The 17,417-nt window shown below is 38.4% G+C and overlaps 1 protein-coding gene across 1 annotated transcript in view; it reads right to left on the bottom strand.

Annotated features, from left to right (window-relative positions):
• LOC100370825 (adenosine deaminase 2-like) overlaps window positions 1-17,417 on the bottom strand; it is a 145,943-nt gene that overhangs the window by 62,053 nt on the left and 66,473 nt on the right. The window contains exon 5 of the mRNA XM_002739003.3: window positions 7,876-8,075. Coding sequence (XP_002739049.2) covers window positions 7,876-8,075 — 200 coding nt within the window. The remainder of the gene's footprint in view (window positions 1-7,875; window positions 8,076-17,417) is intronic.

Here is a 17,417-nt window from a genome sequence, read left to right as displayed (position 1 = left end):
ATAACCTGCGCCCTAGTTTATAACCTGTGCAGTAGTTTATAACCTGTGCCATAGTTCATATTCTGTGCCATATTTTATAACCTGTGCCCTAATTTATGACCTGTGCCCTAGTTCACAACATGTGCCCTAGTTTATAACCTGTGTCCTAGTTTATAACCTGTGCTCTAGTTCATAACCTGCGCCCTAGTTCATAACGTGTGCCCTAGTTTATAACCTGTGACCTGGTTTATATCCTGTGCCCCAGTTTATAACCTGTGCCCTAGTTTATAACCTGTGCCCTAGTCTATAACCTGTGCCCTAGTTTATAACCTGTGCGCTAGTTTATAACCTGTGCCCTAGTTTATAACCTGCGCCCTAGTTTATAATCTGTGCCCCAATTTATAACCTGTGTCCCAGTTTTTAACCTGTGCCCAAGTCTATAACATGTGTCCTAGTTTATAAACTGTGCCGTGGTCTATAACGTGTGCCATAGTTTATAACCTGCGCCATAGTTCATAACCTGCGCTCTAGTTTATAACCTGCGCCCTAGTTTATAACCTGTGCACTAGTTTATAACCTGTGCCATAGTTCATAACCTGTGCCATATTTTATAACCTGTGCCCCAGTTTATAGTTTATAATCTGTGCTCTGGTTAATAACATGTGCCCTAGTTCATAAAATGCGCCCTAATTCAGAGCTTGTGCCCTAGTTCATAACCTGTGCCCTAGTTTAGAACCTGTGCCCCAGTTATAACCTGTGCCCTAGTTTAAAACATGTGCCCTAGTTTATAACCTGTGCCCTATTTAATAACCTGTGCCCTATTTTATAGCATGTGTCCCAGTTCATAACCTATGCCAAAGTTTATAAGCTGTGCCTTAGTTTATAACCTGTGCCCTAGTTTATAACCTGTGCCCTAGTTTATAACCTATGCCCTAGTTTATAACCTGCGCCCTAGTTCATAACCTGTGCCCTAGTTTATAACCTGTGCCATAGTTTATAACCTGTTCCCTAGTTTATAACCTGTGTCCTAGTTTATAACCTATGCTCTAGTTCATAACCTGCGCCCTAGTTCATAACGTGTGCCCTAGTTTATAACCTGTGACCTGGTTTATAACCTGTGACCCAGTTTATAACATGTGCCCTAGTTTATAACCTGTGCCCTAGTCTATATCCTGTGCCCTAGTGTATAACTTGTGCCCTAGTTTATAATCTGTGCCCTAGTCTATAACCTGTGCCATAGTTTATAAGCTGTGCCTTAGTTTATAACCTGTGCCCTAGTTTATAACCTGTGCCCTAGTCTATAACCTGTGCCCTAGTGTATAACATGTGCCCTAGTTTATAACCTGTGCGCTAGTTTATAACCTGTGCCCTAGTTTATAACCTGCGCCCTAGTTTATAACCTGTGCCCCAATTGATAACCTGTGTCCCAGTTTTTAACCTGTGCCCAAGTCTATAACATGTGTCCTAGTTTATAAACTGTGCCGTGGTCTATAACGTGTGCCATAGTTTATAACCTGCGCCATAGTTCATAACCTGCGCTCTAGTTTATAACCTGCGCCCTAGTTTATAACCTGTGCAGTAGTTTATAACCTGTGCCATAGTTCATTTTCTGTGCCATATTTTATAACCTGTGCCCTAATTTATGACCTGTGCCCTAGTTCACAACATGTGCCCTAGTTTATAACCTGTGTCCTAGTTTATAACCTGTGCTCTAGTTCATAACCTGCGCCCTAGTTCATAACGTGTGCCCTAGTATATAACCTGTGACCTGGTTTATATCCTGTGCCCCAGTTTATAACCTGTGCCCTAGTTTATAACCTGTGCCCTAGTCTATAACCTGTGCCCTAGTTTATAACCTGTGCGCTAGTTTATAACCTGTGCCCTAGTTTATAACCTGCGCCCTAGTTTATAATCTGTGCCCCAATTTATAACCTGTGTCCCAGTTTTTAACCTGTGCCCAAGTCTATAACATGTGTCCTAGTTTATAAACTGTGCCGTGGTCTATAACGTGTGCCATAGTTTATAACCTGCGCCATAGTTCATAACCTGCGCTCTAGTTTATAACCTGCGCCCTAGTTTATAACCTGTGCACTAGTTTATAACCTGTGCCATAGTTCATAACCTGTGCCATATTTTATAACCTGTGCCCCAGTTTATAGTTTATAATCTGTGCTCTGGTTAATAACATGTGCCCTAGTTCATAACATGCGCCCTAATTCAGAGCTTGTGCCCTAGTTCATAACCTGTGCCCTAGTTTAGAACCTGTGCCCCAGTTATAACCTGTGCCCTAGTTTAAAACATGTGCCCTAGTTTATAACCTGTGCCCTATTTAATAACCTGTGCCCTATTTTATAGCATGTGTCCCAGTTCATAACCTATGCCAAAGTTTATAAGCTGTGCCTTAGTTTATAACCTGTGCCCTAGTTTATAACCTGTGCCCTAGTTTATAACCTATGCCCTAGTTTATAACCTGCGCCCTAGTTCATAACCTGTGCCCTAGTTTATAACCTGTGCCATAGTTTATAACCTGTTCCCTAGTTTATAACCTGTGTCCTAGTTTATAACCTATGCTCTAGTTCATAACCTGCGCCCTAGTTCATAACGTGTGCCCTAGTTTATAACCTGTGACCTGGTTTATAACCTGTGACCCAGTTTATAACATGTGCCCTAGTTTATAACCTGTGCCCTAGTCTATATCCTGTGCCCTAGTGTATAACTTGTGCCCTAGTTTATAATCTGTGCCCTAGTCTATAACCTGTGCCATAGTTTATAAGCTGTGCCTTAGTTTATAACCTGTGCCCTAGTTTATAACCTGTGCCCTAGTTAATAACCTGTGTCCTAGTCTACAACGTGTGCCCTAGTTTATAACCTGTGCCCTAGTTCATAACCTGTGCCCTAGTTTATAACATGTGCTCTAGTTTATAACCTGTGTTCTAGTTTATAACCTGTGCCATAGTTCATAACCTGTGCCATATTTTATAACCTGTGCCATATTTTATAACCTGTGCCCCAGATTATAATCTGTGCCCTAGTTTATGACCTGTGCCCTAGTTCACAACATGTGCCATAGTTTATAATCTGTGACCTAGTTAATAACCTGTGCCCTAGATCATAACCTGCGCCCTAATTCAGAGCTTGTGCCCAAGTTCATAACCTGTGACCTAGGTCATAACCTGTGCCATGGTTAATAACCTGTTCCATAGTTTAGAGCCTGTGCCCCAGTTTATAACCTGCGCCCTAGTTTAGAACCTGTGCCCTAGTTTATAACCTGTGCCCTAGTTAATAACCTGTGCGCTAGTTCAAAACCTGCGCCCAAATTCAGAGCTTGTGCCCTAGTTCATAACGTGTGCCCTAGTTTATAACCTGTGCCCTAGTTTATAAACAATGCTCTAGTCTATAACTTGTGCCCTAGTTTATAATCTGTGCCCTAGTCTATAACCTGTGCCATAGTTTATAAGCTGTGCCCTAGTTTATAACCTGTGCCCTAGTTTATAACCTATGCCCCAGTTTATAACCTGTTCCCTAGTTTATAACCTGTGTCCTAGTTTATAACCTGTGCTCTAGTTATAACCTGCGCCCTAGTTCATAACGTGTGCCCTAGTTTATAACCTATGAACAGGTTTATAACCTGTGTCCAAGTTTATAACCTGTGCCCTAGTCTATAAAATGTGCCCTAGTTTATAATCTGTGCCCTAGTTTATAACCTGTGCCCTAGACTATAACCTGTGCCCTAGTTTATAACCTGTGCCCTAGTTTATAACCTGTGTCCTAGTCTACAACGTGTGCCCTAGTTTAAAACCTGTGCCCTAGTTCATAACCTGTGCCCTAGTTTATAACCTGTGCCCTAGTTTATAAACTGTGCTCTAGTTTATAACCTGTGTTCTAGTTTATAACCTGTGCCCAAGTTCATAACCTGTGACCTAGGTAATAACCTGTGGCATGGTTAATAACCTGTTCCATAGTTTAGAGCCTGTGCCCCAGTTTATAACCTGCTCCCTAGTTTAGAACCTGTGCCCTAGTTTATAACCTGTGCCCTAGTTAATAACCTGTGCGCTACTTCATAACCTGCGCCCAAATTCAGAGCTTGTGCCCTAGTTCATAACCGGTGCCCGAGTTTATAACGTGTGCCCTAGTTTATAACCTGTGCCCTAGTTTATAACCTATGCCCTAGTTTATAACATGTGTCCCAGTTCATAACCTATGCCATAGTCTATAAACAATGCTCTAGTCTATAACTTGTGCCCTAGTTTATAATCTGTGCCCTAGTCTATAACCTGTGCCATAGTTTATAAGCTGTGCCTTAGTTTATAACCTGTGCACTAGTTGATAACCTGTGCCCTAGTTTATAACCTATGCCCCAGTTTATAACCTGTTCCCTAGTTTATAACCTGTGCCCTAGTCTATAAAATGTGCCCTAGTTTATAATCTGTGCCCTAGTTTATAATCTGTGCTCTAGTTCATAACCTGCGCCCTAGTTCATAACGTGTGCCCTAGTTTATAACCTACGAACTAGTTTATAACCTGTGCCCCAGTTTATAACCTGTGCATTAGTTTATAACCTGTGCCCTAGTCTATAACCTGTGCCCTAGTGTATAACATGTGCCCTAGTTTATAACCTGTGCGCTAGTTTATAACATATGCCCTCGTTTATAACCTGTGCCCCAGTTTATAACCTGCGCCCTACTTCATAACCTGTGCCCCAATATATAACCTGTGTCCAAGTTTATAACCTGTGCCCTAGTCTATAAAATGTGTCCTAGTTTATAAACTGTGCCGTGGTCTATGACGTGTGCCATAGTTTATAACCTGCGCCATAGTTCATAACCTGTGCCATATTTTATAACCTGTGCCCTAGTTAATAACATGTGCCCTAGTTCATAACCTGCCCCCTAATTCAGAGCTTGGACCCTAGTTCATAACCTGTGGCATAGGTCATAACCTGTGCCCTGGTTAATAACCTGTGCCCTAGTTTAGAACCTGTGCCGTTGAGTGGAAACCCCGCAAAACACTAAACCTGTCGAAAAACACTAAACCTGTTGAAAAACACTAAACCTGACAATAAAAACACTAAACCCGAGGTAAAGGGTGTATTATGGGTGTACCATAATCGTCCAGTGAATATTTGATTAAAAGAATGCGAAAACATGAAACAGAACCCACGACGGTTTAGTCTTTTTCAACAGGTTTAGTCTTTTTCAATAGGTTTAGTGTTTTTCAACTGGTTTAGTGTTTTCCGGGGTTTCCACTCAACGAACCTGTGCCCCAGAAATAACATGTGCCCTAGTTTAAAACCTGTGCCCTAGTTTATAACCTGTGCCCTAGTTAATAACCTATGCCCTAGTTTATAACATGTGTCCCAGTTCATAACCTATGCCCTAGTTTATAAACAATGCCCTAGTCTATAACTTGTGCCCGAGTTTATAACCTGTGCCCTAGTTTATAACCTATGCCTTAGTTTATAACCTGCGCCCTAGTTCATAACCTGTGCCCTAGTTTATATCCTGGGCCAAAGTTTATAACCTGTTCCCTAGTTTATAACCTGTGTCCTAGTTTATAACATGTGCCCTAGCTTATAACATGTGCCCTAGATTATAACCTGTGACCTGGTTTATAACCTGTGCCCCAGTTTATAACCTGTGCCCTAGTTTATAGCCTGTGCCCTAGTTTATAACCTGTGCCCTAGTCTATAACCTGTGCCCTAGTGTATAACATGTGCCCTAGTTTACAACCTGTGCGCTAGTTTATAACCTATGCCCTAGTTTATAACCTGTGCCCTAGTTTATAACCTGCGCCTTAGTTCATAACCTGTGCCCCAATTTATTACCTGTACCCCAATTTATAACCTGTGCCCTAGTCTATAACATGTGTCCTAGTTTATAAACTGTGCCGTGGTCTATAACGTGTGCCATAGTTTATAACCTGCGCCATAGTTCATAACAAGTGCCATATTTTATAACCTGTGCCCCAGTTTATAACCTGTCCCCTTGTTTATAACCTGTGCCCTAGTTAATAACATGTGCCCTAGTTCATAACCTGCCCCCTAATTCAGAGCTTGTGCCCTAGTTCATAACCTGTGGCATAGGTCATAACCTGTGCCCTAGTTTATAACACGTGTCCCAGTTCATAACCTATGCCCTAGTCTATAACCTGTGCCCTAGTTTATAATCTGTGCCCTTGTTTATAAGATGTGCCTTAGTTTATAACCTGTGCCCTAGATTATAACATGTGCCCTAGTTTATAACCTGTACCCCAGTCTACAACCTGTGCCCTAGTTTATAACCTGTGCCCTAGTTCATAACATGTGCCCTAGTTTATAACCTGTGCCCTAGTTCATAACCCGTGCTCTAGTTTATAACCTGTGTCCTAGTTCATAACATGTGGCCTAGTTTATAACCTGTGCCCTAGTTTATAACCTGTGCCCTAGTCTACAACCTGTGCCCTAGTTTTTAACCTGCGCCCTAATTCAGAGCTTGTGCCCTAGTTCATAACCTGTGACCTAGGTCATAACCTGTGCCTTGGTTAATAACCTGTGCCATAGTTTAGAGCCTGTGCCCCAGTTTATAACCTGCGCCGTAGTTTAGAACCTGTGTCATAGTTTATAACGTGTGCCCTAGTTAATAACCTGTGCCCCAGTTTATAACCTGCGTCCTAATTCAGAGCTTGTGCCCTAGTTCATAACCTGTTACATAGGTCATAACCTGTGCCCTGGTTAATAACATGTGCCCTAGTTTAGAACATATGCCCCAGTTATAACCTGTGCCCTAGTTTAAAACATGTGCCCTAGTTTATAACCTGTGCCCTGGTTAATAACCTGTGCCATAGTTTAGAGCCTGTGCCCCAGTTTATAAACTGCGCCCTAGTTTAGAACCTGTGTCATAATTTATAACCTGTGCCCTAGTTAATAACCTGTGCCCCAGTTCATAACCTGCGCCCTAATTCAGAGCTTGTGCCCTAGTTCATAACCTGTTACATAGGTCATAACCTGTGCGCTGGTTAATAACATGTGCCCTAGTTTAGAACCTGTGCCCCAGTTATAACCTGTGCCCTAGTTTATAACATATGTCCCAGTTCATAACCTATGCCCTAGTTTATAAACTGTGCCCTGGTCTATAACTTGTGCCCTAGTTTATAATCTGTGCCCTAGACTATAACCTGTGCCATAGTTTATAAGCTGTGCCTTAGTTTATCACCTGTGCCATAGTTCATAACCTGTGCCATTTTTTATAACCCGTGCCCTAGTATATAACCTGTCCCCTAGGTCATAACCTGTGCCCTAGTTTATAACCTGTGCGCTAGTTTATAACCTGTGCCATAGTTTATAACCTGTGCCCTAGTTTATAACCTGCGCCCTAGTTCATAACCTGTGCCCTAGTTTATAACCTACGCCCTAATTTATAACCTGTGCCGTGGTCTATAACGTGTGCCATAGTTTATAACTTGCGCCCTAGTTTATAACCTGTGCCCAAGATTATAACCTGTGCCATAGTTTATAACCTGTGCCCTAGATTATAACCTGTGTTCTAGTTTATAACCTGTGCCATGTTTAATAACATGTGCCCTAGTTTAGTACTTGTTCCCTAGTTTATAACCTCAGCCCTAGTTTACAACCTGTGCCATAAGTAGTTTATAACTCGCGCCCTAGTTCATGACCTGTTCCCTAGTTTACAGCCTGTGCCCAAGTTTATAACCTGTGCCCTAGTTCATAACCTGTGTCCTAGGTTATAACCTGTGACCCCTAGTTAACTTGTGAACATCCCTTCAGAGAAAATAAAGTATTTTGCAGTTTATTCCTTAGAAGTGGGAGATCCATGTGTCTATGGGATAGTAAAATCGATGCGTACTGCGCTAAACGTGCATTCGAGATTTTAAAAATTATTTTAAATATAATCAGCTTACTTGTCTCTCCTGCGTGGAAGTAATAAGGCAAATCTTTTCCTGCTTGCGTCGGTATCAATAGCTCTTCCAAAAAATATATCAGGGGATGGCCGTCATCTTCTTGAGATACAAGGTCAAATCCTTTCATAAAATTAGGGTACTTACTATGAAGTTCCATTGCTAAATTAATAACGTTGTTTATTACTTCATTAGTGGATGACCTGCAATTAACCATTATAAAATTCACTGCCGACCTATTATTTGGAAATGCCCTTTTTTATTTTCTGAACGCAAAAAAACACATTGCAACAATGATGACATTTATAGTGACAAGAAAGTGATTCTGTAGATGGCATGTACAATGACAAGAAAGTGGTTCTGTAGATGGCATGTACAGTGACAAGAAAATGATTTTGTAGATGGCATACACAGCGACAAGAAAATGATTATGTAAATGGCATGAACAGTGACAAGAAAGTAATTCTGTAGATGGCATGTACAGTGTCAAGAAAGTGATTCTGTAGATGGCATGTTCAGTAACAAGAAAGTGATTCTGTAGATGGCATGTACAGTGACAAGAAAGTGATTCTGTAGATGACATGTACAGTGACAAGAAAGTGATTCTGTAGATGACATATACAGTGACAAGAAAGTGATTCTGAAGATGGTATTTACAGTAACAAGAAAGTGATTATATAGATGACATGTACAGTGACAAGAAAGTGATTATATAAATGGCACGTACAGCGGCAAGAAAGTGATTCTGTAGATGGCTTGTACAGTGACAATCAAGTAATTCTGTAGATGACATGTACAGTAACAAGAAAGAGATTATATAAATGGCACGTACAGCGGCAAGAAAGTGATTCTGTAGATGGCTTGTACAGTAACAAAAAAGTGATTATATAGATGACATGTACAGTGACAAGAAAGTGATTCTGTAGATGGCATATACAGAGACAAGAAAATGATTCTATAGATGGCATGTACAGAGACAAGAAAGTGATTCTACAGATGGCATATGTAGTGACAAGAAAGTGATTGAATAAATGCCATGTACAGTGACAAGAAAGTGATTCTATAGATGACATGTACAGTAACAAAAAGGCGATTCCATAGATGGCATGTGCAGTAACAAGAAAGTGATTCTGTAGATGGCATATGCAATGACAAAAGGGTCATTCTATAGATGGCATATACAATGACAATAATGTGATTCTATATATGGCATGTACAGTGACAAGAAAGTTATTATATACATGACATGTACAGTGACAAGAAAGTGATTCTGTAGATGGCATATACAGTGACAAAAAGGTGATTCTAAAGATGGCATATACAGTAACAAGAAATTGATTGAATAAATGCCATGTACAATTCAAAAAAGTGATTCTGTAGATGACATATACAGTGACAAAAAGGTGATTTTATAGATGGCATATACAGTGAGAAGAAGGTGATTCTGTAGATGGCATGTACAGTGACAAAAAGATGATTCTATAGATGGCATGTACAGTAACAAGAAAGTGATTCTGTAGATGGCATGTACGGTGACAAGAAAGTGATTCTGTGGATGGCATGTACAGTGACAAGAAAGTAATTCTGTAGATGGCATGTACATGAACGTGATTATATAGATGACATATACAGTGACAAGAAAGTGATTATGTAGATGACATATACAGTGACAAGAAAGTGATTCTGTAGATGGCATTTACAGTGACAAGAAAGCCATTCCATAAATAGCATATACTGTGACAAGAAAGCGATTCCATAAATGGCATGTACAGTGACAAGAATGAGATTCTATTGACGTGTATAGGGACAGGAAAGTAAATCCATAGATGGCATATACAGTGACAAGAAAGCCATTCCATAAATGGCATATACAGTGACAAGAAAGCGATTCCGTAAATGGCATGTACAGTGACAAGAAAGTGATTCTATAGATGACATGTACAGAGACAAGAAAGTGATTCTGTAGATGGCATATACAGTGACAAGAAAGTGATTCTGTAGATGGCATATACAGTGACAAGAAAGTGATACTGTAGATGGCATGTACAGTGACAAGAAAGTGATTCTGTAGATGACATACACAGTGACAAGAAAGTGATTCTGTAGATGGCATATACTGCGACAAGAAATTGATTCTATAGATGACATATACAGTGACAAGAAAGTGATTTGTAGATGGCATTTACTGTGACAAGAAAGTGATTCCGTGGATGGCATATACAGTAACAAGAAAGTGATTCCGTAGATGGCATATACAGTGACAAGAAAGTTATTCTGTAGATTGCATGTATAGTGATAAGAAGGTGATTCTATAGATGACATGTACAGTGAAAAGAAAGTGATTCTGTAGATGGCATTTACTGTGACAAGAAAGTGAATCTGTGGATGGCACATACAGTGACAAAAAGGTGATTTTATAGATGGCATATACAGTGAGAAGAAGGTGATTCTGTAGATGGCATGTACAGTGACAAAAAGATGATTCTATAGATGACATATACAGCGACAAGAAAGTGATTCTGTAGATGGCATATACAGTGACAAGAAAGTGATTCTATAGATGGCATGTGCAGTGAAAAGAACGTCATTCTATAGATGGAGTTTACTGTGACAAGAAAGTGATTCTATAGATGACATGTACAGTGACAGGAAAGTGTTTCTGTAGATGGCATATGCAGTGACAAGAAAGTGATTATATAGATGGCATGTGCAGTAACAAGAAAGTGAATCTATAGATGGCATATACAATGACAATAAATGCCATGTACAGTGACAAGAAAGTGATTCCATAGATGGCATGTGCAGTAACAAGAAAGTGATTCTATAGATGGCATATACAATGACAATAATGTGATTCTATATATGGCATGTACAGTGACAAGAAAGTGATTCTGTAGATGGCATGTACAGTAACAAGAAATTGATCATATACATGACATGTACATTGTCAAAAAAGTGATTCTGTAGATGACATATACAGTGACAAAAAGGTGTTTCTATAGATGGCATATACAGTGACATGAAAGAGATTGAATAAATGCCATGTACTGTGACAAGAAAGTGATTCCATAGATGGCATATACAATGACAATAATGTGATTCTATATATGGCATGTACAGTGACAAGAAAGTAATTATGTAGGTGGCATGTACAGTGACAAGAAAGTGATTCTGTAGATGGAATGTACAATGACAATAATGTGATTCTATATATGGCATGTACAGAGACAAGAAAGTGATTCTGTAGATGGCATATACAGTGACAAGAAAGTGATTCTGTAGATGGCATATACAGTGACAAGAAAGTGATACTGTAGATGGCATGTACAGTGACAAGAAAGTGATTCTGTAGATGACATATACAGTGACAAGAAAGTGATTCTGTAGATGGCATATACAGCGACAAGAAATTCGTTCTATAGATGACATATACAGTGACAAGAAAGTGATTCTGTAGATGGAATTTTCAGTGACAAGAAAGTGATTCTATATATGACATATACAGTGATAAGAAAGTGATTCTGTAGATGGCATATACAGCGACAAGAAATTGATTCTATAGATGACATATACAGTGACAAGAACGTGATTCTGTAGATGGCATTTATTGTGACAAGAAAGTGATTCTGTGGATGGCACGTACAGTGAGAAGAAAGTGATTCTGTAGATGGCATTTACAGTAACAAGAAAGTGATTCCGTAGATGGCATATACAGTGACAAGAAAGTGATTATGTAGATTACATGTATAGTGACAAGAAAGTGATTCTGTAGATGACATGTACAGTAACAAGAAAGTGTTTCTGAAGATGGCATTTACAGTAACAAGAAAGTGATTGTATTGACGTGTACAGGGACAAGAAAGTAAATCCATAGATGGCATATACAGCGACAAGAAAGCCATTCCATAAATGGCATATACAGTGACAAGAAATCGATTCCGTAAATGGCATGTACAGTGACAAGAAAGTGATTCTGTGGATGGCACATACAGTGACAAGAAAGTGATTCTGTAGATGGCATATACAGTGACAAGAAAGTGATTCTGTAGATGGCATGTACAGTGACAAGAAAGTGATTCTGTAGATGACATATACAGTGACAAGAAAGTGATTCTGTAGATGGCATTTACAGTGACAAGAAAGTGATTCTATAGATGACGTATACAGTGACAAGAAAGTGATTATACAGATTGCATGTACAGTGACAAGGAAGTAAATCCATAGATGGCATATACAGTGACAAGAAAGCCATTCCATAAATGGCATATACAGTGACAGGAAAGCGATTCCATAAATGGCATATACAGTGACAAGAAAGAGATTCTGTAGATAGCATATACAGTGACAAGAAAGCCATTCCATAAATGGCATATACAGTGACAAGAAAGCCATTCCATAAATGGCATGCACAGTGACAAGAGAGTGATTATGTAGATGGCATATACAGTGACAAAAAAGTGATTCTGTAGATGACATGTACCGTAACAAGAAATTGAATATGAAGATGGTATTTACAGTAACAAGAAAGTGATTATATTGATGACGTGTACTGGGACAAGAAAGTGATTCTGTAGATGGCATATACCGTGACAAGAAAGTGATTCTTAAGATAGCATGTACAGCGACAAAAAAGTAGTTCTATAGATGACATATACAGTGACAAGAAAGTAATTATGTAGATGGCATGTACAGTAACAAGAAAGAGATTATATAAATGACATGTACAGCGACAAGAAAATGATTCTATAGATGGCATGTACAGAGACAAGAAAGTGATTCTACAGATGGCATATGCAGTGACAAGAAAGTAATTCTGTAGATGGCATATGCAGTGACAAGAAAGTGATTGAATAAATGCCATGTACAGTGACAAGAAATTGATTCTATAGATGACATGTACAGTGACAAAAATGTGATTCTATAGATGGCATATACAGTGAGAAGAAGCTGATTCTGTAGATGACATGTACAATGTCAAAAAAGTGATTCTGTAGATGACATATACAGTGACAATAAGGTGTTTCTATAGATGGCATATACAGTGACATGAAAGAGATTGAATAAATGCCATGTACAGTGACAAGAAAGTGATTCTATAGATGACATGTACAGTGACAAAAAGGTGATTCCATAGATGGCATGTGCAGCAACAAGAAAGTAATTCTGTAGATGGCATGTACAGTAACAAGAAAGTGATTATATAGATTGCATGTACAGTGACGAGTAAGTAAACCCATAGATGGCATATACAGTGACAAGAAAGCCATTCCATAAATGGCATATACAGTGACAAGAAAGCGATTCCATAAATGGCATATACAGTGACAAGAAAGCCATTCCATAAATGGCATATACAGTGACAAGAAAGCGATTCAGTAAATGGCATTTTCAGTGACAAGAAAGTGATTCTATAGACGACATGTACAGAGACAAGTAAGTGATTCTGTAGATGGCATGTACAGTGACAAGAAATTGATTCTATAGATGACATATACAGTGACAAGAAAGTGATTCTGTGGATGGCATTTACTGTGACAAGAAAGTGATTCTGTGGAAGGCACATACAGTGACAAGAAAGTGATTCTGTAGATGACATATACAGTGACAAAAAGTGATTCTGTAGATGGCATATACAGCGACAAGAATCTCATTCTATAGATGACATATACAGTGACAAGAAAGTGATTCTGTAGATGGCATGTACAGTGACAAGAAAGTAATTCTGCAGATGGCATGTACAGTGACAATCAAGTAATTCTGTAGATGACATGTACAGTAACAAGAAAGAGATTATATAAATGGCACGTACGGTGGCAAGAAAGTGATTCTGTAGATGGCTTGTACAGTAACAAAAAAGTGATTATATAGATGACATGTACAGTGACAAGAAAGTGATTCTGTAGATGGCATATACAGAGACAAGAAAATGTTTCTATAGATGGCATGTACAGAGACAAGAAAGTGATTCTACAGATGGCATATGTAGTGACAAGAAAGTGATTGAATAAATGCCATGTACAGTGACAAGAAAGTGATTCTATAGATGACATGTACAGTGACAAAAAGGCGATTCCATAGATGGCATGTTCAGTAACGAGAAAGTGATTCTGTAGATGGCATATGCAATGACAAAGGGGTCATTCTATAGATGGCATATACAATGACAATAATGTGATTCTATATATGGCATGTACAGTGACAAGAAAGTTATTATATACATGACATGTACAGTGACAAGAAAGTGATTCTGTAGATGGCATATACAGTGACAACAAGGTTATTCTAAAGATGGCATATACAGTAACAAGAAATTGATTGAATAAATGCCATGTACAATGTCAAAAAAGTGATTCCGTAGATGACATATACAGTGACAAAAAGATGATTCTATAGATGGCATGTACAGTGACAAGAAAGTGATTGAATAAATGCCATGTACAATGTCAAACAAATGATTCTGTAGATGACATATACAGTGACATAAAGGTGATTTTATAGATGGCATATACAGTGAGAAGAAGGTAATTCTGTAGATGGCATGTGTAGTGGCAAAAAGATGATTCTATCGATGGCATGTACAGTAACAAGAAAGTGATTCTGCAGATGGCATGTACGGTGACAAGAAAGTGATTCTGTAGATGGCATGTACAAGAAAGTGATTATATAGATGACAAGTACAGTGACAAGAAAGTGATTCTGTAGATGGCATGTACAGTAACAAAAAAGTGATTATATAGATGACATGTACAGTGACAAGAAAGTGATTCTGTAGATGGCATATACAGAGACAAGAAAATGTTTCTATAGATGGCATGTACAGAGACAAGAAAGTGATTCTACAGATGGCATATGTAGTGACAAGAAAGTGATTGAATAAATGCCATGTACAGTGACAAGAAAGTGATTCTATAGATGACATGTACAGTGACAAAAAGGCGATTCCATAGATGGCATGTGCAGTAACAAGAAAGTGATTCTGTAGATGGCATATGCAATGACAAAAGGGTCATTCTATAGATGGCATATACAATGACAATAATGTGATTCTATATATGGCATGTACAGTGACAAGAAAGTTATTATATACATGACATGTACAGTGACAAGAAAGTGATTCTGTAGATGGCATATACAGTGACAACAAGGTGATTCTAAAGATGGCATATACAGTAACAAGAAATTGATTGAATAAATGCCATGTACAATGTCAAAAAAGTGATTCTGTAGATGACATATACAGTGACAAAAAGGTGATTTTATAGATGGCATATACAGTGAGAAGAAGGTGATTCTGTAGATGGCATGTACAGTGACAAAAAGATGATTCTATAGATGGCATGTACAGTGACAAGAAAGTGATTGAATAAATGCCATGTACAATGTCAAACAAATGATTCTGTAGATGACATATACAGTGACAAAAAGGTGATTTTATAGATGGCATATACAGTGAGAAGAAGGTAATTCTGTAGATGGCATGTGCAGTGGCAAAAAGATGATTCTATCGATGGCATGTACAGTAACAAGAAAGTGATTCTGCAGATGGCATGTACAAGAAAGTGATTATATAGATGACAAGTACAGTGACAAGAAAGTGATTCTGTAGATGGCATGTACAGTAACAAAAAAGTGATTATATAGATGACATGTACAGTGACAAGAAAGTGATTCTGTAGATGGCATATACAGAGACAAGAAAATGTTTCTATAGATGGCATGTACAGAGACAAGAAAGTGATTCTACAGATGGCATATGTAGTGACAAGAAAGTGATTGAATAAATGCCATGTACAGTGACAAGAAAGTGATTCTATAGATGACATGTACAGTGACAAAAAGGCGATTCCATAGATGGCATGTGCAGTAACAAGAAAGTGATTCTGTAGATGGCATATGCAATGACAAAAGGGTGATTCTATAGATGGCATATACAATGACAATAATGTGATTCTATATATGGCATGTACAGTGACAAGAAAGTTATTATATACATGACATGTACAGTGACAAGAAAGTGATTCTGTAGATGGCATATACAGTGACAAAAAGGTGATTCTAAAGATGACATATACAGTGACAAGAAAGTGATTCTGTGGATGGCATTTACTGTGACAAGAAAGTGATTCTGTGGAAGGCACATACAGTGACAAGAAAGTGATTCTGTAGATGACATATACAGTGACAAAAAGTGATTCTGTAGATGGCATATACAGCGACAAGAATCTCATTCTATAGATGACATATACAGTGACAAGAAAGTGATTCTGTAGATGGCATGTACAGTGACAAGAAAGTAATTCTGCAGATGGCATGTACAGTGACAATCAAGTAATTCTGTAGATGACATGTACAGTAACAAGAAAGAGATTATATAAATGGCACGTACGGTGGCAAGAAAGTGATTCTGTAGATGGCTTGTACAGTAACAAAAAAGTGATTATATAGATGACATGTACAGTGACAAGAAAGTGATTCTGTAGATGGCATATACAGAGACAAGAAAATGTTTCTATAGATGGCATGTACAGAGACAAGAAAGTGATTCTACAGATGGCATATGTAGTGACAAGAAAGTGATTGAATAAATGCCATGTACAGTGACAAGAAAGTGATTCTATAGATGACATGTACAGTGACAAAAAGGCGATTCCATAGATGGCATGTTCAGTAACGAGAAAGTGATTCTGTAGATGGCATATGCAATGACAAAGGGGTCATTCTATAGATGGCATATACAATGACAATAATGTGATTCTATATATGGCATGTACAGTGACAAGAAAGTTATTATATACATGACATGTACAGTGACAAGAAAGTGATTCTGTAGATGGCATATACAGTGACAACAAGGTTATTCTAAAGATGGCATATACAGTAACAAGAAATTGATTGAATAAATGCCATGTACAATGTCAAAAAAGTGATTCCGTAGATGACATATACAGTGACAAAAAGATGATTCTATAGATGGCATGTACAGTGACAAGAAAGTGATTGAATAAATGCCATGTACAATGTCAAACAAATGATTCTGTAGATGACATATACAGTGACATAAAGGTGATTTTATAGATGGCATATACAGTGAGAAGAAGGTAATTCTGTAGATGGCATGTGTAGTGGCAAAAAGATGATTCTATCGATGGCATGTACAGTAACAAGAAAGTGATTCTGCAGATGGCATGTACGGTGACAAGAAAGTGATTCTGTAGATGGCATGTACAAGAAAGTGATTATATAGATGACAAGTACAGTGACAAGAAAGTGATTCTGTAGATGGCATGTACAGTAACAAAAAAGTGATTATATAGATGACATGTACAGTGACAAGAAAGTGATTCTGTAGATGGCATATACAGAGACAAGAAAATGTTTCTATAGATGGCATGTACAGAGACAAGAAAGTGATTCTACAGATGGCATATGTAGTGACAAGAAAGTGATTGAATAAATGCCATGTACAGTGACAAGAAAGTGATTCTATAGATGACATGTACAGTGACAAAAAGGCGATTCCATAGATGGCATGTGCAGTAACAAGA

The sequence above is a fragment of the Saccoglossus kowalevskii genome, chromosome 4 (assembly GCF_978046115.1).
Source record: "Saccoglossus kowalevskii chromosome 4, keSacKowa6.1, whole genome shotgun sequence".
Lineage (NCBI taxonomy): Eukaryota > Metazoa > Hemichordata > Enteropneusta > Harrimaniidae > Saccoglossus > Saccoglossus kowalevskii.
This window is presented reverse-complemented; position numbering and strand designations above follow the sequence as displayed.